General features: G+C 34.2%; 1 protein-coding gene across 1 annotated transcript in view; it reads left to right on the forward strand.

The window, feature by feature from the left end:
* The window catches only part of ETNK1 (ethanolamine kinase 1), a 76,209-nt gene that overhangs the window by 12,790 nt on the left and 37,947 nt on the right, over positions 1-25,472 (forward strand). Inside the window, exon 4 of the mRNA XM_002823024.5 lies at positions 16,296-16,555. Coding sequence (XP_002823070.1) covers positions 16,296-16,555 — 260 coding nt within the window. The remainder of the gene's footprint in view (positions 1-16,295; positions 16,556-25,472) is intronic.

The raw sequence follows: 25,472 nt of genomic DNA on the forward strand, positions 1-25,472 counted from the left end.
TGATGGTTATTCACCTTTCAACTCAGTAGATCTGGCTCCTTGCATTCTAGGTCATTACAAACCCTACTTTCATAATGGTTCAGAATTTCTTTAGTAAATCTCAATGGAAATATTTTCTTTTGAGATTTTATTGTATTTCCCTTGAAATAGATAAAAATCATACCTCACATTTCAGAGGAAGTATGTATTATATAGTCAACAGAATATAATGTAATTTTAGAGCAGTCGAGTATCAGTAATTTAGCCTTTTTTTCTCCGTTTTTTTCTAATATTTTTATATGTTTAAGATATAGTTTAAATATACTTTAGAAACTTACTGTAGTAATACTTATCTGGTGATTGATTATTCCTGCAAGCTGAACTATCCAGAGCATATCAGAAAATAAAAAGAAAAAAACAAGCTAAAAAAGACTTACTAGAGTCAAAATGATAGAAGGCCCAGTCTTTGCTCAGAACTTGTGGGCACATGGAATAATATATCTCATTTTAGACAGAATTCCTGTTCTTACTAGATTAAAAGAATAAATTATAAAGGAGATGGTGAGGTTTTCGGAGTATAGTAGCAGAATAGGCAGAGTAAATCTAAAACAACAATACAGCCACAGTGCTTTGTATTTAATAATCCTTTACTGTTTATAAAGCACTTTCACATACATTCTCCCAACTATCCTGTGAGGTAGATGTAGACGGTACTGTTAATATGTATTATATAGTTAATGAAGCCGAATTTGCTGTTTACAAATGGCAGATCTGAGATGATAAACCATCTTATGAATTATTGTTCTTTGACCAAGAGTTTTGTTTGTATATTATGATTTAAGCAGGGAAAGTGCTTCTGTATAAAATTAATTTCTTAAAAGCTTTGGCTCATAAAAAGATTCTGCTTTAAAGTTCCCTTGAACATAAATTTGCATTACTTTTTTCATATGTGACACCATTTTAGGAAAAAGGGATCACTTCAGCTTTCCTTCACGAGTGACTTTTGTTGTGTAACAACTCTCTAACTTATTTGAAGATTTGGATTTTTTATTTTTATACTTTTCTTTGGATAGTCATTGTATAAAGGAATAAAGAATCAAGTCAGATCTCAGGCCCATAATAATTCTCAACGGACTCTTAAAATTGTTTTTCATTTTCTGAAGAGCTGATGAATTAGTGTTTGGAATATTCCAGTTATGTTGTCTCAGGGTCGTTCTGTTTGCAGTATTAAGCAATGTTTTTCTCACTAACTTGTCACTATGAATTTTTCCATTACTTGGGACTTATAGTAGATAATGGCAAAGGCTTCATAGGTAGGAATTAATACCGTAATTATTATTTAACATTACAAAACTAATATATTTATTCCTTTATTGGGTCTAAATGAGATTGCTTGCTATATGGTACCTTATAGCAACTTAGCTTTTCAATAACAGCATGTTACAGTGCTCAAGAGCATGGGGTTTGAACACAGTGCTAGTTTTGAGTCCAGATTCTGTACTTTACTAGCTTTGTTACTCTGGTCAAATCATTAAACTTCCTGTCCCAGTATCCTGAGCTGTAAAATTGATCCAGTAGTTGTCCCTACCTCAGTGGGTTATTGTGAGGGTAAAATGAATGCTATCTTTCATGATAATTATTATTGCTGCTGAGCACCTACTATATATTGAATAACTTGAATCAAAAAACAAATATTTGCTCTTTAAAATTCCTAGTCCGATGGGGAAGACAAATAAGAAAATTATAACAATGTAATGTTTATGGAATGAACATTCAAATTTAGTTCACATGCAAAGATTACCCAAGAAGTTAAAAAAAATGTACTGTTCTTTCTGCTTTACTACAGGTTTTTGCATGTTATTGAATGCATGTTTTAAAAAATCTATTCATTATTTTTTTAAGCATATGTATTCTGTCATGGAAATTAATCTTTGTGTTAGGTTGTGTAGCTACACAGCAGTTTTCATATCCCTCTTTGTAACAGTGTTGGAGGTAGTTACCTAAATAATCTATTGAAAACCTGTAACTCTTCTTAGTATTGATAGTTAATATTTGATATTGGTCTTTGTCTTAAAGGAAGAAGAAAAAGCCAGATCTATACAATTGCTGTATTAAGTTATGTCTCCATTAGTGTTCTAATATAATAATTGATTTTCTTTTCTGTTTTTAAAAAGATGAGTTTGTTCCTTTAAGCAGTAGCTTCTGAAAAGTCTTAGGTAAGCTAATATATTAAGTTACAGCTAATTTTTTAATATATTAAAAAAGTAAACAATATATTAGTTTACTTTCCCTAAGATTATGGGAAATCTTGAGTCCTGTAGATACAAATAAGGAGTCATAGTTTATATTCAGTGTAACTTTTAATATTAGTGGTTATATCCAGTTTCCTGTTTCCTGTTCCCTCCCTGTCTTCAGCGTTTTAGAATAATAAAGTATATAATGTTTAATAGATGCCCATCAAAAACATGAAATGTTTGTTAGGCTCCCATGTATTTTATTAAGATGTGACTATGAAGTCAGGAGCCTAAAGTGCTAGTTTGTTTTCATGTATAATAGCCATGTAGCTTGGACTACGCAAACTGCGTCACGTCTTTTTGGGGACTGAGCATAATGTGGAAAGAGGATGGTTTTTGAATATTATTTCCAGCCATTTGTAACCTTTGGCAAGTTTTAAAGTCTCTATAAAATGGTATTACCTTGGAAAATAGTCATGAGAATTCAATGAAATACCTAGAATTACGCATTGCGTGTTTTGGTACTATGTTCCTCCACCTCTCATTTACAATTCTCCCATCCCAACTGAGAGAATTGTGAGCTCCTAAAATTCAGTAATTTTGACATGTATTTTTTGTACTTGGTGTAATGCTAGTTTTCAGTAAGAGTCCTTGTACAACTAACTGTAGCACAAGGTAGGCATAGAAGAATGTAGGACAGAAGGCTTCATAGAGGTAGGGGTACCCGAGCTAAGCTTTGAAGGGTAGATGAGATCAGATTGAAAGGGGAAACATTTCTGAGTAAGGAAAACTATCTCACAAAGGCAATGAAGCTAGACTTTGAGTAGCTTACTCATCATTAGGACATCATGGGAAGCCACTGGATATTTTTCTTTTTGTATTTTATTTTATTTTTTTTGAGACAGAGTCTTGCTGTGGCCCAGGTTGGAGTGCAGTGGTGTGATCTCAGCTCACTGCAACCTCCGTTTCCTGGGTTCAAGTGATTCTCGTGCCTCAGCCACCCAAGTAGCTTGGATTACAGATGTGCGCCACGACGCTCAGCTAATTTTTGTATTTTTAGTAGAATCGGGGTTTCACCATGTTGGCCAGGCTGGTCTCGAATGCCTGACCTCAAGTGATCCACCCACCTTGGCCTCCCAAAATGCTGGGATTACAGGCATGAGCCACCGCACCTGGCCTGGATATTTTTAAGCAGGTAAATTATATCACGTATCAGAGAAGCGACAGGCAACGATGTAGAGAAGGGTTGTTTGAGGGACATGTTTTAAATTGGGAAATAAGTGATCACTCAGGACATTGGTTTTGAAACTAGTGGTTACCATACATTAATAGGATGCCAAATCAATACAGTGTCTTGAGACCACTACAGTTTAAAAGATGAGTTAGAATAAGTTATGATAGAGGATACATCAGACAGAGCCTTGCAAGTAGTAAGGTAAGTACTGTTTTTTTTTTTTTTTTTTTTTGAGATGGAGTTTCGCTCTTGTTGCCCAGGCTGGAGTGCAATGGCGTGATCTCGGCTCAGCACAACCTCCACCTCCCAGGTTCAAGCGATTCTCCTGCCTCAGCCTCCTGAGTAGCTGGGATTACAGGCGCCTGCCACCACGCCCGGCTAATTTTTGTATTTTTAGTAGAGACGGGGTTTCTTCATGTTGGTTAGGCTGGTCTCAAACTCCCAACCTCAGGTGATCCACCTTCCTGGACCTCCCAAAGTGCTGGGATTACAGGTGTGAGCCACTGCGCCCGGTGGTAAGTATTCTTTTGTGAAGCGTGCTTTAGTTTTATATAAAAGTGTCTATGTACGTATTATATCAAATGATCAATATATTTCTTCCTGTGTATTGCATTTAAAAAGTTTGAGAAAATAATTTGAGAGAGACTGTTGTGTTAGTCCAGACAAGAGGTGCTAGGGCCCAGATTAGGACAGATGAGATGGAAATAAGGTACAGATTTCACATTTCAGAAAATAAATGTGCAGGACTTGTCAATTGATTACAGGTTAGGGAAGAAAGAAGATTAAGGTGTTTTTTGTAGGAGAAGGAGTGGATGACAAAGATAGGGAAGTAGTAGAAGACTTTTATTTAAAAAATCAGAGGTTCTATTTCTCTTTATTTTGTTTTCTAGGGAGTTATTTTACTCTTTGATACCAGATTGGCTATAAATACATTTTTAACATTCTTTTAAAAATTGTAAAAAACAGCAAACATATAGAAACATGGATGAATCATAAATTGTTGTAAAACATATACCCACCGCAACCCAGGAAAAGAAAATTAACTTCCAGCAACCAAGTGTCTTTATTTTCCTTCACAGTCTTGATCTCTCCCTCCCTCTAGTGGTAATCATAATAGCAGATTTTTTTTTTTTTCTAATTAACAAAATAGAATGTTTTGAATTAGTTCTGTTTTGAAAGTAAGTACTCTGAGAAAACAATAAGTGCATGAAGGTCTTTGTACAGGAAACCATATGAACATGAAATAAATTAGTTTTACTAAAAGGTTGTACCACAATATTATATTAAAACTGAATAGGAGAAAAAAATCAATTTCCTATCATCAATATTCTATTCACAACCGTTTTATTTTTATTACCTTCTACTTCTCCTAAACATATTTTACATAGTTGCAATCATATATATAATTTTATATCCTTTTTTCACTAGCCCTTTATAAACATTTTCCCATGTTTGAATTGTATTGACTATAATTTTTGATAGTCACAAACCTAATATTTGGTGATCATGTTAAACATAATGTGACTTAGTTATTATTTATTTTTTAAATTTTTACTTTTTTTTTTGAGAGATGGGGTCTCGTACTGTCATCCAGGCTAGAGTGCAGTGATGCTATCATAGCTCACTGCAGCCTTGTACTCCTGAGCTCACGCGATCCCTTCTACATCAGCGTCCAGAGTACCTGAGACTAAAGGTACATGCCACCATGCCTGCCTAATTTTTAAATTTTTTGTAGTGATGTGGTCTTGCTGTGTTACCAGGCTGGTCTTGAACTCCTGGCCTCAAGTGATCCTCTTGCCTCAGCCTCCAAAAGTGCTGGGATTACAGGTGTGAGCCACTGTGCCTTGTATCAGTGTTTTGCCTCTTTTTGAATTTTATTTAATGTTATCATATGAAATATGTGTTTTTTTAAAATTTTGGTTTGGCACATGCCCAGATTTTGAGAGATTTATTAATGTGTATATAGCTGTAGTTCTTTTCCATGACTGACTAGCATTCCATTTTAAGAATATACCTCAGTTTATTTGTCTCCTACTGTTAATGGACACGGGTTGTTTTCATCTTTTGGCTATCACAAATTAGGCTTCTTACAATTATACTTTTTTTGAACACGAATATCAATTTCTGTTAAGTGGATACCTAGAAGTAGAATTTCTGAGTCATCTAGTTTGTGTATTTTCAGCTTTGTTAGACACTTTCAGTTTTCTGAAGTGATTGTCCCGGTTTATATTCCTAACAGCATTATGTGAGAGTTTCAGTTATGGTATATCTTTACCAATAATTGCTATTGTCTGTCTGTATTTTTTTCTTTCACCACGTTGGCCAGGCTGGTCTTGAACTCCTGGCCTCAAGCGATCCACCCGCCTTGGCCTCCCAAAGTGCTGGGATTACAGGCGCGAGCCACCGTGCCTGGCCTGTTCTTTTCTTTTGATCTGTTTTGTCCGTTACTGCAGCAGTACCACTCTGTGTGGATTACTCTCAATCATTGCTACAGGACTTGGTATTTGACGTAGTTATTATAGGCTTTGGTGTAGGACTCCAGCTTTGTTCGTTTTTAAGATTGCCTTGACTATTCTTGACTTTTTAAGTTGCCATATAAGTTGTAGACTCAATTTTGGGATTCCCACAAAAGAAACTGGATAGGATTTTGATTATATTTTGTGGAATCAGTAGATAAATTTGGGGAGAAGTGAATTCTTTTAACAATATTGAATCTTAAAATAAATTTTTAATTTCTCTCAAACTTTTGAAGTTTTCACTGTGGAGATCTCACGTGTTTTATTTGATTTATCCCTAGGTATTGATGCTTTTTGATAGTATTGTAAAGGGTATCATTTAAAAAATTACTTTGTTGTTGGTATATAGGATTATAATTAATTGTTGTATACTGAATTTTTTTCACACACTCTAAAGGTTTTTATGTAGATTATTTTGCATTTTCTCTGTGTATAATCTGAAAATAATACATATTGCTGTCTCTCCTTCTGTCTTTTTGTCTTACTGCACTAGTAAGGACCTCTCTAACACACTTGAAAAAGAAGATAAAAGGTAATAGTGGTCATCCTTTATTTCCCAATCTTAAGGAGAACATTTTCAATAATTTATTGTTAAGTATGATATATGCTATAGATTTTCTTTAATGACTCTACCAGATTAAGCAAGTTTCTTTTTATTCTTAGTTTGTTAAGTATTTTCATCATGAATGATGAATTTGGCCAAATGTTTTTTCTGCATTTCATGATGATTATAAGATTTTTCTTAATTTTTCTCTTATTGAGGTGAATTACTTTGATTGAAAAAAAATTTGAATGCTAAGTAACCTTTGCATTCCTGGAGAAAACCCTATTTGGTTGTATATGTTCTCTTTTTTATTACTGTATCAATTGCTAATATTTTGATTAGGATTTTTGCAGCTCTGCTTATGAAAGAGATTAGTCTGTAATATTCCTTTCTTATAATGTCCTTGACAAGTTTTGGTACCAAGTTCGGAGGTGTTTCTTCTTTTTCTATTTTTGGAAGAGTTGCTTTTAATAATACATGTTTAAGGTCTGTAGTGAAGTTCATTTCTTTATCATTTGTATCGCTTTATTGTCTTCATACATTTTGCTAAGAAGTTATCAACTGTATTAATCTTTTCAAAGAACAATTTTTGTTTTGAGGCAGGGTCTCACTCTGTTGCCCAGGATTGAGTGCAGTGGTGCGATCATGGCCCACTACAGCCTCGACCAGGTGCTCGCCCCATGCCCAGCTAATTTTTGTATTTATTTATTTATTTATTTATTTGTAGAGATGGGATTTTATCATGTTGCCCAGGCTGGTCTTGAACTCCTGAGTTCAAGTAATCTGCTCACCTTGGCCTCCCAAAGTGTTGGGATTACAGGCATGAGCCATCACATCTGGCCCAAATAATTTTTGAGTGTTGAGTTTTCCTATTTTATTGATAGTTTTGTCCTTCATTATTCCCTTCCTAATTCTTTTTTGAAGGTTAATTGGCTGTTATTTTTCTAGCTTCTTGAGCTGGAAGCACTAATTTTTTGCCTTTTAAATTTCTATTATTCATTACATGTCTTTGTAAGTATCCACAAGTCTTGACATGTGTTGGAAAAGGCGATCTCATGCACACAGCCTTTCCACCCCTTCTCACCAAATAAAAATGGGCCTTGGGCCTGAAACACTTTCTTACCAAGAGATAGAGTCCTCACAGCCTGTGCTGGACCTGTCACTCTGTGTGAAATATTTTTCCGTTTTACACTGTGTGTCCTCCTTTGCTCTGCTTCAGCATGTGTGTCATATGTCACCTGGCTCACCTACAGTATCTCCCCATTGGGGAGGGAATGGAGGGATGTGGGATTGGTCTGCTGTAGCCCAAGAGGGGTGTGTATAGACCAGTTGTTGGCATCAACTGCTGGGAGGAACTTGCTCACCATGGGATACCAACACCTGTTACTGAAGCTGATCTTGCTTTTTCTCCTCTCTGTGTGAGTAAAGTGTTGTTCCATGCAGTGCTTGACTGTGCATCGTGTTTTCTTTGGTGACTATGATACCAAGATACAATGAACAGAAGTTCTAAGACTTCTACTCCTGATATTAGGTGATAGATACCACTTGCTTGATAATATGTGTTTATTATCATTCAGTTCAAAATGTTTTCTAATTGCCATTGTGGTGGTTTTTTCTTTATCTCACTCATTTTACATGTGTATTTGATTCATTTCCAATGAGTTGGTGCATATTTAATTTTTTAAAAAAATTGTTATAAAAACATAAAAATTTATTATCTTAACCGGTTTTATTTGGTGTGTGTGTTATTGATATCTAGCTCATATCCACTGTAGTTTGAGATGATGCTCCAAGTGATTTTCATCCTTTGATATTTGTTGAGGCTTGCTTTATAATGAAGCCCATAGTCAATTTTGGTAATGTTTTGTGTAGTCTTGAAAAGAATGTATGTTCCTGGCTGGGCACAGCCCAGCACTTTGGGAGCCTGAGGTGGGCAGACTGTTTGACTCCAGGAATTCAGGATTAGCCTGGCCAACCCTGTCTCTACAAAAAAATGCAAAAAATTAGTGATGATGCACGCCTTAGTCCCAGCTACTCGGGTGGCTGAGGTGGGAGGATTGCTTCAGCCTGGGAGATTGAGGCTGCAGTGAGCTGTGATTGTGTCACTGCACTGCAGCCTGGGTGAACAGAGTGGGACCCTCTCCCAAAAAAAGGTAAGAAAAAGAATATTCTGTTGTTGAGTGTAGTGTTCTGTGTATGTCAGTTAAGTTGAATTTTTAATTTCGTTGTTTAGAGCTCTTATTACATAATGATTTTTCTCTGCTAAAAAAAAATGAGGTCTTGGAAAAAAATAGTGTCATCTATAAGCATTAAAAAAATTAAAAATGAGGTCTTGAATGGTGTGCTCAAATTTCCAACATTTATTATGGGATTTGTTTAATTCTGTAAGTTTTTGCTCCATATCTTTTGAAGCTGTATTGTTGGATGCATGCACATTTAGAATTTTTATATCTTCTTGGTGGATCAATCCCTTAGTCATTATAAAATGTCCCTCCTTATCTCCTTATCTTTAGTAATATTTCATTAAGGTCTATTTTATTTGATATGAGATAGCTACCTCAGCTTTCTTCTCTACGTCTTTTGTAAGCAGCATATAGAGTTGTCCTTTCATATCCATGGCTTCTGCATCCATGAATTCAAGCAACTGCAGATTGAAAATATTAAGAGAAAGAAAAGATGGTTGTTTCTGTACTGAACACGTGCAGATATTTTTTCTTGTCATTATTCCTTAATACAGTATAACAACTATTTACATAACATCTACATTGTATTAGGTATTATAAGTAATCTAGTGATGATTTAAAGTATATGGCAGAATATAAATAGGTTATGTGCAAATACTACATCATTCTATATAACAGGCTTTCAGAACGTGTAAAATAATATGAACAAAAAAATTTAAAACAAAATATAACAGGCTTGAGCATTTGTAGATTTTGGCATTGTTGCGGGGGTGGGATCCTGGACCGAATCCTCCTCGGATACCAAGGGGATACAGTGGGGCCATTTGCAGATCCTCTAGAGTGCTCTCTCCTTTCTGTCTCCCTGTCTTTCTGCTTTAATACTCTGTCCTGCATACTCTAGCTGTTTTGATATCCTCAATGCTCAGTTTATCTCAATGAAGTCCACACAAGCTCCATCTGGGTTCTCTTTCCCTTTGCTGGGACCTGAGAATTCTCTCAAGACATTAAGCTGGGGCAGTCATAGAGTTCATGTTGTTTGTTTCCCATCTCTCAGGAATCACTGTTCTCTCTAAAGTCCATTGTCTTAAAAATTGTCATTTCATATGTTTTTTCTGGTATTTATTTGTGGGGGAGGGGTTGTTTCAAGTAAAAGGGTAAAATCGTGTCCCCATTACTTTGCCTTGGCCAAGAGTGAAAGTGGCCCATTAGATGATTTTTGTCAGTGATTTTCAACCTTTTCTGTAGGGTTAGAATTCTTTGTTCAAGTAAAATCTTATCTCCAAGTGTCATGTATATGTGAAATAAATGAGGGCAAGATGGTGATAGTGTAGTATATGTGCACATGTACCTTTGTATGCGTTGGGGATATAGCAGAGCTTTTTTGCTCACTTGGATTCCTATTCCCATTCCTTGAGGGCTTTATAGCCCCATTTGAAAGTCACTAATATAGAGAGTACAAATAGGTATATAAAAAAGTAAGCAAATGAGAAAATAAGCCAGTAATTAGTTAAAGGGGAAACAAACTATCCAGGAAAGGAAATTTATAGTATATCTCATGTTGGGGTTTGGAAGGATGTGTACAAAATAGTGTAATTAAAGATTGGTAAAAAATCTAATATACTTATATTGGGTAAAGGAAGATAGGAGAAGTGACAGAGAGCGAGAGAGAGAGTGTTTATGTGTGAAGGAAATAAGAAAGCTCAGTCTTATAAGAAGTCTCAGATAATGTGTAGACTTTACAGAAAAGCAGTTTAAGAATGGTATTTAAAAATAAGGAATTAAATAGCATGAGAGTTGAAAAGTAGTTTAGGGGGAGGTCTACTGTTGATTGATAAAAATAAAAATTACAAAAAAAAGCAGATGGTCGGTTTGGAAGTGGAAATAATTGAATACAAAATTCTCTTGCAAGAAATTTGGCAGAGAAAGGAAGGAGAAAGAAGTTGGCCTCTAGAAGTGGGTGGGATACATGGCCACATAATCTATTTTTCCATCTCAAAACACTTGGACCTTTTAATTTTTTTCCCCCTTTTTAACCTGTCTTTAAGGTGGGGTTTTTTGTTTTTTTTTTGAGATAGAGTCTCGCTCTGTCTCCCAGGCTAGAGTGCGGTGGAGCGATCTTGCCTCACCGCAACCTTTGCCTCCTGGGTTTAAGTGATTCTCCTGCCTCAGCCTCCAGAGTACCTGGAATTACAGGCATGCAACACCACACCCAGCTAATTTTTGTATTTTTATTAGAGACAGTGTTTCACCATATTGACCAGGCTGGTCTCTAACTCCTGACCTCAAATGATCCGCCTGCTTCGGCCTCCCAAAGTGCTGGGATCACAGGCATGAGCCATCATGCCCGGCCTGTCTTTAAGTTTTATCATTTATTTGTTTTGGAATCTGCTAGCAAGTGAATCTCACATACTTGTTCTATATTATATTATGTAATTTTCTAATAGATGCTCTAGAATTTCTCATTGATGCTTTTATATTTTGTAATTCTCTAATGGAAGCTCTAAAGTTCCTCACTTATGCTTTGATTAGTTGTATCATGCGAGTTAAAAACTATAATTTTGTAACATACTCAAATTGAGAGAATAAAATATTCATATATTATCCAGAATCCATATTTGCTTCATTTGTTTTTTAACCCCTTTAAAGTATTTTAAAGCAAATCTCAGTCAGACCTTGTCATTGTCTTTGTGTATTTCAGTATAAATTTGTAAACATAAAAAGTATTTTTTTTTGCATGATCACAGCACCATTATAACACTGAACAAAATTAGCAGTAATGTCTAAGTACTGTTTAATAGCCAGTTCATAATAAAATTTTACCTCAAAAAGTATTTTTATACATATTTGTTTGAGTTAGGAAACAAACTAGATCCATGCGTTTGTATGTTTCATAAGCCTCTTTAAACTAGACTGTATGCTATTGACTATTTATTGGTGGGGCGTTTGTGTAGAAAGACCTACATTCTGGATTTGTATATTTTTTGTTGTTGTTCTTTGTGGTGTTTTTTTTTTTAATTTTTAATTTAATTTTTTTAAAAAAAAACGGGGTTTCATCACGTTGGCCAGGATTGTCTTGAACTCCTGACCCCAAGTTATCCTCCTGGCTCCCAAAGGGTTGAGATTATAGGCATGAGCCACCGTGGCCAGCCATGTGGTGTTTCTTTAATCCCTATATTTTCTTAAGAATAGGAAGATCTGGCTGGGCGCTGTGGCTCACACATGTAATCCTAGCACTTTGGGAGGCCGAGGCGGGTGGATCACCTGAGATCAGGAGTTCTAGACCAGCCTGGCCAACATGGCGAAACCCCGTCTCTACTAAAAATACAAAAATTAGCCGGGCGTAGTGGCAGGCACCTGTAATCCCAGCTACTTGGGAAGCTGAGGCAGGAGAGTCACTTGAACCTGGGGGGCGGAGGTTGCAGTGAGCCGAGATCGTGCCACTTCACTCCAACCTGGGCAGAAGAGTGAGACTCTGTCAAAAAAAAAAAAAAGAGGAAGATCTAGAAGCTTGATTAGATTTCAAATCATGGGTAGTGCAGTGTATTTCATATTGTATCACATCAGAAGGTATAACATGTCAGGTTGTTTCGTGAAATCAGGAGGTGACAGATGACTCCTACCGTTATAAAATTACCTATCAGTCTTTCATCTAATGGTTTTATTCATTGAAGATTGTTTCCTGAATACTTTTTCTGTTGTATCCTCCACATTTGTCAACTGGAATTCTTTGGTAGATAACTTTCTCTCATTAATTAGAGCGGTTTGGATATTATGAAATATGGTTTGTAGAAAATGTAGGATAAATGCTTAATTCTATTTTAATTGCCAATTTTCAGAGTAGCAGTGATAGCTTCATCAATATTAAGCATTAAAAAGTAGACTCTTGGGTTGTTGGAATTTGTTAAAGGGTAAGTTTAAATTGTATTTTTAACCAATATAGATGCTGTTTTTAAAAATTATGTGATGAGGTAAGTCAGAGAACAAATTGAGAATCCATTATTAATTTCCCTTGTATTTAAAAGCTGTTAATATTTAAACTAAAGAGTAGAAGTGAATAGTAGCTAAATTTACTAGCTTAGTAGTATACATTTTAGGGATTAAAGTTTAACAGGATATAATTCGTCATGCAAAACCAAACGCATATAGAGTAGTACTAACTTGAGAGAGTAACATTGAATGGCATTTCTAACTAAACTGAAAGCCTTTTTTTTTTTTTTTAAGATGTGAAAGAGAATTTGCCCAGAAATGATATTTAACATTTAGCTATTTGGATTTAAGCTACTTTTAGAGACGTATTGAAATTGTTGTTTTTAAATATTGTTTTAACATATATTTTAGTCTTAATTATTATTTTATAATTTCATCATTACTTTGCTGTTTTGTATTGAAATTTAAATGTATCATTGGCTACATTTACGAGCTTACTGTGTGCCAAGCACTGTTCTAAGTGCTTTTATGTATATTAACTTATTAATCTTCAGAACAATGCAAGACGTAGATTCTAATATACTGATTTTATATATGAGATAGAGACACAGAGAGGGTAAGTGACTTGCCTAAGGTTACTCGGTTTGTATGTAACAGAGCTGGGATTCAAACTCAAACTCTGGCTCTGTAGCTCATCCTCTCAACTACTACTGTCTGAAATACTTGACAAATAGTGCAGGATAAACCCCATTAAAAGGAGTTCACTAAGATTTATATTTTGTCTCAACTCTACTGAGGTGGAATTTTATATTTCTAGTATATATTTAATATAGTATACATAGCTAGAGTGTGTATAGTGTATTTTAATAGCATATTTTAGATGGTTCAGCACATTGAGTTACTTGTGGTTTATATATGAGGTAGGAACAATGCAAAGGTAAGAAGTATTACCTGTACATCTTTAAACTGAAGTCATTGTTCTCCAGCCAGAGACCAGTAGAAACTCACCTGTAGCTGAAGAAGGTGGGTTTATTACTCACTGCAGTAAGGGAGAACTACATTGAGAATGGTGGGGATTTGTCTGGTGATTTGGGGGAGGGTTCGAGGTAACGGTATTCTCTGGATTGGATGGTGTCAGGAAGGAAGTGGGACAAGTCTATGACTGACGGGTATCTTAATCGTACCTAGAAGGCTGAAGAAATGAAGCAGGGCCAAAGTTTGACTGGAAAAGAGCAGCAGTCACTCATATTAGCCAGGATAAGGAGTTATTTGGTAATTTTTGTCATTTGGACAAAGTTCCTATTTTTTTCTACCTTCAGACATGATTACAGAGTGGTTTTGTTGTTTTCTTGATCCATTATGATCACAGAGTAACTTTATCTAATGTTGAATGTTGATGTTGTGTAAAACTGTTTATGTTCAGCATGACTTCAAGGCCCAGTGAGTGCCAGGCCATTGTTTTGCTACTAATTTTTCCACTAGTAAACCAGGTTCATTGCTGTAAAAATACAAGTTAGTAAACATACATAAGCCAAAAGAAAAAAGGTTAAATTACTTATAGAGAAACAAGAAAATAAAGAAACAAGATTTAAACTACCTAGTATCTTTGTAGACAAATAAATCTTTATTTATACATAAAGTATTTTGATAAATGTGGGATTATATTATTCACATTTCTTTTTATTGTAGCGTTTTCTTTGCCTGTCATTTCATTTCCAATTATGTAGCTGTTGTGCAACACAGAAAGTTAGGGCTAGGGTCATTGGAGAGTTGTGACACTGTGTCATCTTTATAAATGTTTAATTAGTGTTCGATAATCTGTATCGAGTAATCATATCTGTCTGTAGCCCTTAAATGCACACATCTTTTTATGTTTGTACAAATAAATGAATAATATAGCATAGTCAATTTAGGGATATGTTTGATCATTATAGGCAAGAATAAGAGAATGCAATTTTTATAAGCTAGATGAAGACATTAATGTTGGTAACTATACGAGTTCTAGTGTTTAAGTACCTACTATTTGCTGTGAAGATTCAGAAAATGGAGATGATGATTTCTGGAGTTTGAGGAGCCTAGAGTTTCTTTCATTATAACCATTTCAGAATGTTAAAAGGTTTCTCAATCTTTATTACCGTATTTGAAATATTTTATCTATGACATATGAAGAAGTTACAGAACAGCATGTGTGAATTGATAGGGGCCTTGTGATAAGAAATAACATGTTTTTCAGTGCAGATTTGAATAAAATTATGATTATGATAAAAAATAGTCATTTTAAGTATATATTCTTTCTGACAGTGTCTTTCACACAGTCTTTTTGAAATCTAGGTGGAAGGCAACACTAGTATGCACATTTTTAAAAAATGGGGATGTTCAAAATAAATCCCTTTATACTAGTTCATGAAGTTTTACTGCATTATGTGAATAAAGGTAACAGCTAAGCCCTATATGTAATAAAAACCATTATATAAACACTGGTTAGTTGTGTATTATTAATAGTTTTAGTAAATACTTTCACATCTTTTTTCATATGTCATTTAATATCATATCAATCTAATTGAGAAAGAAATATTTACCCTCTTTCTTAAGCATTAGTTAAATGTATATACATACTTTAAAAACTTCTGTTCTTTTTTCCTATTCTTGCCGTGTTGACATGAAAAAAATGTTCTGAATTCTTGCTTTCGCTTTCCTCTTTTCTCCCTTTGTTCCACTTGGGAGCCTTCAAAAGTTCTGAATTATAATAGAAGTGAAGTGTTATGTTAGTTCTAGTGTCAGATTAATACAGAGGAAAATGAACATTACAATTTTTATTAGACTTTTATAACTAGTATTGCTAATCACCTGTTTCCTTTTGAAATACACCTTCTGTGCTTAGATCTAAAAAAGGATTTGAAGTACTTGACTTAAAGGTCTTGAGAAGCCCCAAAAGTCTCATTTTAAAAATACCATAGAAATCTCTACTTACCTCTTTTTTCTTCCTGTAAGGTTGCGTTTTTGTTTATAGCCATAGTGGTTAAATTATAATAGTCAAAACTGTTATACTCTGAGTGTATAACACAATGTTTAATGCATGTTATATTAGATAATCTTTAAAATTAATATATAAAATTGAGTTTTTAGTAAGTTGGAGATTTGCCATAATGTAAATTATGGCAGATTATATTTGTATATTTATTAACACATCTATGAATGTTGTTAAGGCCTTCTATAAGTAATGAACCATACTAGGAATAGGGCAGTGTTCCCATTCTCAGAGACTTTCCAATCTGTTGGACATAGGAGAGCTTCCCTGTATGTGTATATTCCCTGCATGTGTACACACACACACATAGACACACACAAATGTGCAAAGATTGTGATACAAGGCAGACTGTGAGAAATGGCAGGTATCAAAAAAGTTATATTGAAATATTGAAGACAGAATGAATAATTAACACTTTGGATCAAGGAAATATATAAATTAAGGGCAACATGTTAACATTAGTGGTCCTCTGTTTAAATATAGAATTAAAATTATAGATGTTAGATAAAATTGTATTCAAAGATGGTTCTTTTATGTGAAGTTGGTGTTTTCTTTAATTAGTATTTAACTCATGATTTTCAATTTATCTCCTGTTCTCTAAAGATAGATAATTACTTTTTTTCCCCATTTTTAAAAAAAATTTTTGGCAGCTCTTCACAGATGGAATCACAAATAAACTTATTGGCTGTTACGTGGGAAACACCATGGAGGATGTAGTCCTGGTGAGAATTTATGGCAATAAGACTGAGTTATTAGTCGATCGAGATGAGGAAGTAAAGAGTTTTCGAGTGTTGCAGGCTCATGGGTGTGCACCACAACTCTACTGTACCTTCAATAATGGACTATGCTATGAATTTATACAAGGAGAAGCATTGGATCCAAAGCATGTCTGCAACCCAGCCATTTTCAGGTACATTTTCTTTTCTGAATTTTTCCTTTTGAAAAATGTGGGCATTTAAGTGCATTAAGGAAATATTTTTAAAATTGCCTTGTCTTTGTTTGAGCAACTATTTGGTGAACTTAGAAACTTTCTTTAGCTAGGGTTTTTGTTTTTGTTCTTGTTTTCCCTAAAAAGAAAGAAGTAAATTTCTTTATATTTGCAGTTTATCATCGTTGACTCTTTGCAAAGGAAAAACTACAAGAGCTTTTGGATTAACCGGCTGCAGAGAGTCAAGGCTTCTGCTTAGTTTTTTCTAGTTAGTATTTGAGTTGAAGTGTTACACATTTCTTACTGCCAATTGCTTATTACTTAATTGTTCATGTTTTCAGAGATCTTGCCTATTACAATTTTATTAATTTGGTTAACAATTCTTTGTTCTTTAAGTTGTTCATTATTTAATTTAATATATTATGTTTTCTATAAGGAATAATGTCATATATGCTTGGTCATTTTTCCAAAATTGCCAACTTTAAAAATTCTCTTTCTGCTCTTGAAAACTCTAGAAAATGGTCTGGATTTGAAAACAGCATTCATAGGTTAGACCAGCAGTTCGCAACCATTTTGGTCTCAAGACCTCTTTATAGCTCTTTGAGGCTGAGAGCCCAAAGAGCTTTGTTTTAATATTTGATTAACGTTTATCAATATTTACCATATTAGATATTAAAACAAATTTTTTAGAATACAAGAATATCAAGTACATGTCCTGTTAGCTATCATTGTGATGAAATTATCACATATCATGTAACCTCTTGAAAAGTATACTGTACACTTGTGAGAGAGTGAGAGTGAGAAAGGTAAATAACGTCTTATGAAAATAGTTTCAACTTTACAAAGCCCCTGAAAGGATTTCGATGGCCAAGGGCTCCCTGGATCGTAGGTTAAGAACTGCTAAGTTAATACACTGACAAAAATGGAATGCACCAGTATGTATCACTTACCTATTGTAAACCTATATCAAATAATATATTAAAATATTTTGTCGTAGAAGTCTGTTCAAACCCTAGTTTTTAGCCATCACATATATTTTCTTCTTTTACATGAGTCTGGTCTTTAGATGTATTAAAAGATTCTGATTAATACATTTGTGTTTACTGTGTGTCAATTGTTTCATGGTCTTTAGGCTTGCATATATTTATAAATCCTCAATCTTGTTCACAATGGTTGACAAATACCTATATAACAGCATTAAAAATTAATAGATGCATAAATTGGATCCCCCCAAAGCTGGTTTTGTATATATGCAAAAACATATTTCATGAAGTTCCTAGGGAAGGGCCACATGAGTTTCCTTCTAACTAAAGCAGAGAGTAAAACATGATTGATCTATTTCAGTAACCTCAAATAGAAAAAGTAAAATAATTATAGTTTTTGATCAAGAACAGTGAAGGTTTATCAAGGCTGACTTTGTTATTTGATACAATGTTATAAACATGTTTTCAGTAAAAATATCCTTTTCTATACTTTTTGGTTAGATCTACTTATTATTTCTTTCCAAAATGCCAAAGCCTTTGTTTATTTTTTCTCTACTTAGATCTTTTTAAAATATATTTTTTATTGATATATCATAGTTGTACATATTTTTGTGGTACATGTGATGTTTTGATACATGTATACACTGTATAATGATCAAGTTAGAGTAATTGATGTATCTATCATCTTAAACGTTTTTCTTTGTGTTGGGACATTACAGTTCTTCTTTTCTATTTTGAAATATACAATAAATTATTGTTAACTATAATTTCCTTGCTATATTATTGAATGCTAGAACTTATTCCTTTGATTTAACTGTACTTTCATACCCATTAACCAACTTCGTTTCATCGCCCCCCCTTCCTAGATTTACTCAGAATATGTATAAGTGATACTGTAGGCATATACACATTTCATAAAAAGAATATACTGTGTTAGAAACCAAACATCAATACTCTGAATTCTTTGACAGCTGGCTTGTAATAAGTGATACATTGAATTGCCCCACAATTTTGCAGAGGAGAAGCAGAGTGGAGGCTGAGAAAGTAAGCAAAAGAAGATGACACTGAAGAACCCTGTATGATAAGATATTTTTAGTTGGCATTATGAATAGTAACATTTGCTATTTAATTTGTTTTGCTGTTAAATTTATTTCAGATTGTATTCTAATTCCTATGGCATTTCTTATTGTTAAGCAGGTCTTAGTCGCTATAAAACAGAAAATAGAAAAGAAAAGCTAAGGGAGGGAAAGGCAAGTTTTGATTAACAAAACATCTGAATTACACATGATTTTAAATAGGAGTGTGGTTTTATTGTTTTCAAATATGTACAGTGAAATACTTCTAAAATACCAAGTAAGCAAACCAGTAGACGATGGTCTGGAGCCCCAAGAAGAGGTTAAAGATGTAAATTTGGGATGATGTGCTTATTTAGCCCCTTTTAAATGAATTTTGTATTCTGTGGTTAAAAAGAATCTTTGATTTGTTAATTTATTAGGGACTTATTGACAATTTGGGGTTAGTTGTCACATTTTGATTAATCCTTATGAGCTTTAATGTTTGAATATAATCATAAACTTTTAAGACACTATTGATTGTTAGGTCAGCCTAATAATATGCATGCAGTGATCTGGACTGATTGATCAGTAAATGTTGATTAGCGCTTTAGATCAAAGTCCACAGTACTTTCTTGAATTGGCTCATTCAACCATAGCTGTATGCTTATATTATGATTATGACGAAGGTATCTCATTTGAATGTAAAAGGCTTATGTTTATGTTTGGGCTAGTCTGGGGGAGGAAGAAGAATCTAAACTGTCCTCGCTGTCTTAGTAATTTACAGTTTTTGACACAGTAACCTTAGGGGAAAAATGACCTAAATATTGTACAAAGAAGAACAGAAAAGGCTTTCAGAGAAAGTACAGGTAGTTGATTTTGGGCATACATAGGAAATTAGTATGTTTCACTGTGATCACATTTGAACTGAACTTTGAAGGACAAGATAGCCTGTAGGAGGTGAGGAATGGCATAGGTAAGGACAATGAACTATAGTGCCTGATGGGTAATTCCACTTATGGAAATTTATCATTCTCTGTTTTATTTGAACAGTTATTATGGACACCTTCAGAAAATTTTTTAAAATTCAAAAGTGTTTAGAAATTTTTTCAAATTTCTTATCAGATATTTCTTAGAAATTTGCCTCTTGTCAAGAACCTGGCTGAAGTTTAATGACAAACCACCCAGTGACAGACATAATGGAAGAAATGCAGTTTCAAATCAATTGTTGCAAGTTTATCAAAGAGCATATTGAGGGTACTGTAGTGGAACTGGCACCTTGTTGGTTGTGTGCATGTAAAATTGGTAGTGTTTTCTTTTGGAAATCAAAAGGACAATATATAGTAACTCAAAAGAAAGTTATATGCTGTATTTCTGGCAGCAACAATTAGAAGTCTCTTATATTCAGATATAAGTAAGGTACCTCAACACAAAGGAGAATTATGCTACTGTTGAAATGTAACTTTTTGACTATTGTCTAATACATGCAAAATGGCTGATGCAGGGCCAACAGGAAAAAATCAGCTTAAAAAATGGCTTAACTGTGGCTACAATTAGGCAGTAATTTGCTCATGCAAAAACTCAAAGGGGATATATAAAAATGAAATACTATGGGATGGTAAGATTAAAGATTATTTTTCAGTTTCAAAATATTTTTGTTATTGTTAGAATACATTTAATTTTTTAAAAGCTTTCAAGAGAAGTAACAATTAGTGTTAGTGAATATTTGAGGAATTCTCTGAAGCCTTGAGGGTTTGAAACATTTGGCTTTAACGAGTATGGAATTTTAAAGCAGGGTTTGACTTGATGTTACTGTAGTAAAACCTCGCTTACTGAGACAAGGCAGGAGAAGGACCAATATATGATAGTGAAAATCAGATATCTTTTAAATGATTTTTAATTACCTTCTTATATATACAAAACATAAATTAATGGTTATTAAATAATGCTAAGTTATCTGAATGAAGAGATTTTCCTTTTAAAGATTTTAGTTTTTTAGTGCATTTTTGATTCACAGCAAAATCGAGGGGAAGGTACAGAGATTTCCCAGATCCCCTCCTTCCTTCACAGACAACCTCCCCAATTATCAATATCAGAATGGTACTTTTGTTATAATACCTAAACCTATATTGATACACCATTATCACCCAAAGTCCACAGTTTACATTAGCATACACTCTTGGTGATGTTCATTCTGTGGGTTTGGGCAAATATATAATGCATGTATCCACTGTTAGTAGTATCATACAGAGGAGTTTCACTGCTCTAAAAAAATCCTCTGTGCTCTGCCTATTCATCCCTCTTTTCCCCTTAACTAGTGGCAACCACTGATCTTTTTACTGCTTCCACAGTTTTGCCTTTTTCAGAATGTCATATATTTGGAGTCATTTAATTAAGTAGCCTCATTAGATTGGCTTCTTTGACTTAGTAATATGCATTTGTTTCTTCCATGTCTTTTTATGGCTTATTGGCAGATTTCTTTTTAGGGTGCTGAATAATGCTTCATTGGATATACACCAAATCTATTTTGTTCATTCAACTACTGAAGGACATTTTGGTTGCTTCCAAGTTTTAGCAATTATGAATTAAGCTGCTATAAGAATCCCTGTGCAGATTTTAATGTAGACATACAAATTTTTAACTCCTTTGGGTAAATGCTGATGAGCATGATTGCTGGATTGTATGGTAAGAATATATTTAGTTTTGTAATAAACTGCTGAACTGTTTCCCAGAATGGCTGTGCCATTTTACATTTCCACTAGCAATGAATGAGAGTTGCTGTTGCTCCACATCCTCACCAGCATTTGGTGTTGTAAGTGTTTTGGATTTTGGCCATTCGAATAGATGTATAGTGGTATCTTATTGTTTTTGTTTGCATTTCCCTGATATGTGATATGGAATATCTTTTCATATGCTTATTTACCCATCTGTGTATCTTTGATGAAATGTCTGATAATGTATTTGGACCATTTTTAAATTGGGTTGTTTGTGTTCTTATTGCTGAATTTTAAGAGCTATTTGTGTATTTTGGATAATCATTATTGGATATGGGTTTTGCAAATATTTTCTTCCAGTCTGTGCTTTATCTTTTTATTCTCTTTACAGTGTCTTTTGCAGCGTAGAAAGTTTTAATTTTAATAAAGTCCAGCTTATCTGTTCTTCCTTTCATGGATCATGCCTTTGGTGTCGTTTTTAAAAAGTCATTGCCAAATCCAGGGTCATCTACATTTTCTCCTATGTTATCTTCTCACGGAGTTTTAGTTTTGGATTTTACATTTAGGTCTGTAATCCATTTTGACAGAATTTTAATGAAGGGTGTAAGGTCTATGTCTAGATTCATGTTTTTGCATGTGAAGGTCCAGTTGTTCAGCACAATTTATTGAAAAGTCTATCTTTTCTCCATTATATTTCCTTTGCTCCTTTTAAAAAATCAGTTGACTGTATTTATGTGGGTCTATTTCTGGGTTCTCTATTCTGTTTCTTTATCTGTTTGTCTACTCTTTTGCAGATACCACACTACCTTAATTACTATAGCTTTATAGTAAGTCTTGAAGTCAGGTAGCGTTAGTCCTCCAACTTGTTCTTCTCTTTCATTATTGTGTTGGCTATTCTGGGCCTTTTGCTTCTCCCTATAAACTTTATTTTTTACATTTTAAAATTGACTTTTTAAGAATTTATTTTTAATTGACAAATAATAATTGTGTATATTTGGTATACAGTATACATGTAAACTTTAGAATCAGTTTTTCAATATCACAAAACAACTTGCTGGGATTTTGGTAGGAATTGCACTGAATCTGTATATCAAACTGGGAAGAACTGACATCTTGGCAGTATTGAGTCTTTTTATCCGTGAACATGGAATACCTCTTATTTAGTTATTTGGTTTCTTTTATCAGAGTTTTATAGTCTTCCTCATATAGATCTTGTACATAGTTTCTTAGATTTATACCTAAGTTATTTTATTTTTGGGGGTGCTACTGTAAAAGGAGTGCATTTTATTTTCAATTTTCACTTATTCATTACTGGTATGTAGGAAAGCAATTGACTTTCATACTTTTTTAATCCTGCAAGCTTGCTATAATTGCTTATTCCGGGAGGTTTTTTTGGTCCATTCTTTTGGATTTTCTCCATAGAAAATCATGTTATCTGCGAACAAAGACAGTTTTATTTTTTTCTGACCTCTTATTTTTTTTCTTGTCTTAATGCGTTAGCTAGGACTTTCAGTACAATGTTAAGAAGGATTGGTGAAAAGTGATGTTCTTTCTTTATTCCTGATCTTAGTGGGAAATCTTCAAATTACTTGTCATTAAGTAGGATGTTAGCTGTAGTTTTTTTGTAGATATTCTTTATCAGATTGAAGATATTCTCTCTTTATTCCTAGTTTGCTGAGTTTTTATGATGAGTGCTAGATTTTGCAAAATGCTTTTTCTGCACATGTCGATAGGTTCATGTGATTTTTCTTTTTTAGTCTGTTAATGTAATGGATTACATTAATGAATTTTCAAATATTGAACCAGCCTTGTATACCTGAGATAATCCCACTTGGTCACAATGTATAATTTCTTTTTATATATTGTTGGATTTGATTTGCTTATGTTTTGTGTCAGCAAATATATTATATAAAAAATAAACATTTAAAAATAATCTTTTAAATAAATAGGAAATATAAAAATGTAGCATTTTCTGTTGTATATAATATTTGCTAATAGAAAACAATTGAGGTATACTTGATTAAAGTGTTTTTAAGAACTCTTTTCTTTTTCAATGAGCATTTTATTTAGTTAATAAAAATTTGATTTGTTTATAGTTGTTCTGAAAAAATTTGATTATGGTAAATACTACATAAAATTTACCATTGAAGCACCATTTTTATCTGGGGTAATACCTGAGGTTGGTTGTTCCACAACTACAGAAAACTAGGATGCAGACAACAGAGTGAGGTTAAGAGCAGAAGTTTAATAGGCAAAAGAAAGAGAAGAGCTCTCTGTGCAGAGAGGGGTCTCAGAGAAAATGGGTTGCCAGTTCTGTGGTGAAATGCACAGGGTTTTATAGATTAACTTGAGGAGGCAGTGTTTGATTTGCAGAGGGCACGAAAGATGGGTCGGACCAGGCGTGCCTTTGCATAAAGCGTGTAGAAGCTGGTGGCCCCACTTTAATCTTCTATTATGCAGATGGTTCTCTACTTGGCCAGTGCCATGTTGCCTGCTTCTTTTACTGGACACATGGTGACAAAGAAAAGGGAAGATGGAGGCTCCGTTGTGAACATACCTGGCTTCCAGGTAGCCCTTTTCTACTGGCACAGCTGCCAGCATTCACTCATGCAAGCTTCTAGCTTGCTTATCTATGTCTGCAGCTTGAATTTTCAGGCTGCTCTTTGTTAGAAGTGATTTGGGGGCTGCTTTCTATTAAAAGGGAGTCCTTACCGAGAACTCCTTTACCCTCACTATCTGCCTAAATAATTTCTTTCTGGCTCCAGTGTCACCATCTTAACCATTTTTTAAAAAGTACAGCTCAATAGTGTTATTCCATTCACATGGTTGTGCAACTAATTTCCTAAAATTTTTTTTTTTTATCTTGTAAAACTACAATTCTATCCCTTTTTTTTTTTTTGAGATAGAGTCTCGCCATGTCGCCCAGGCTGGCATGCAGTGGTGCAATCTCGGCTCACTGCAACCTCTGCCTCCCAGGTTCAAGCGATTCTCATGCATCAGCCTCTCGAGTAGCTGGGACTACAGGTGCCCACCACCTCGCCCTGCCAATTTTTGTGTTTTTTAGTAGAGGTGGGTTTTGCCATGTTGGCCAGGCTGGTCTCGAACTCCAGACCTCAGGTGATCTGCCCACCTCGGCCTCCCAAAGTGCTGGGATTACAGGCATGAGCCACCACACCTGGCCAATTCTATGCTTTTTAAACAACAAATCTTCCTTCCTTCCTCCAGCCCCTGGCAACCATCATCTACTTTCTATCCCTAGGAATTTGACTACTTAGGTACATCATGTTAGTGGAATCATGTAATGTTTGTCTTTTTTGTGACTGGCTTATTTCACTTAGCATGAACACTTCAAGGTTCACCTATGTTGTATAGCATGTGTCAGAATTTTCTTTTTCTTTCAAGGCTTAATAATATTCCTTTGTATTTGTATACTATGTTTTGTTTATTCATCCATGGATGTATACTTGGGCTATAGTCACTTTTGGCTATTGTGAATAATGTTGCTGTGAACATGGATATGTAAATATGTTTTTGATACCCTGCTTTCAGTTCTTTTGGATGAATGCCCAGAAGTGGAATTGCTAGATCATAATGGTAATTCTGGTTTTAATTATTTGAGGAACCACCATACTGTTTTCTTTTTTTATTATTATTATTATTATTATTATTATTATTATACTTTAGGTTTTATGGTACATGTGCGCAATGTGCAGGTAAGTTACATATGTATACATGTGCCGTGCTGGTGCGCTGCACCCACTAACTCGTCATCTAGCATTACCATACTGTTTTCTGTAATAGCTGCACCATTTTATATTCCATCAACAGTGCACAAGGGCACCAATTTCTTTACATTCTTACCAACAGTTATTTTATTTTTGTAGTAACCATTCTAATGGATATGAGGTGGTATCACATTGTGCTTTTGATTTGCATTTGCCTAATGAGTAGTAATGTTGAACATATGCTTATTGACCGTTTGTTTACTTTTTCTAGAGAAACACCTATTCAAGTCCTTTGCCTGTTTTCTCATGGGGTTGTTATTTTTTGTTGTTGAGTTGTGGGAGTTTGTTATATGTTCTGAATATTAACTCCTTGTTAAATATATGATTTCCAAATATCTCATTCTGCACATTGCTTTTTCAGTCTG

This window comes from Pongo abelii, chromosome 10, assembly GCF_028885655.2.
Source record: "Pongo abelii isolate AG06213 chromosome 10, NHGRI_mPonAbe1-v2.0_pri, whole genome shotgun sequence".
In the NCBI taxonomy this organism is placed as follows: Eukaryota; Metazoa; Chordata; class Mammalia; order Primates; family Hominidae; genus Pongo; species Pongo abelii.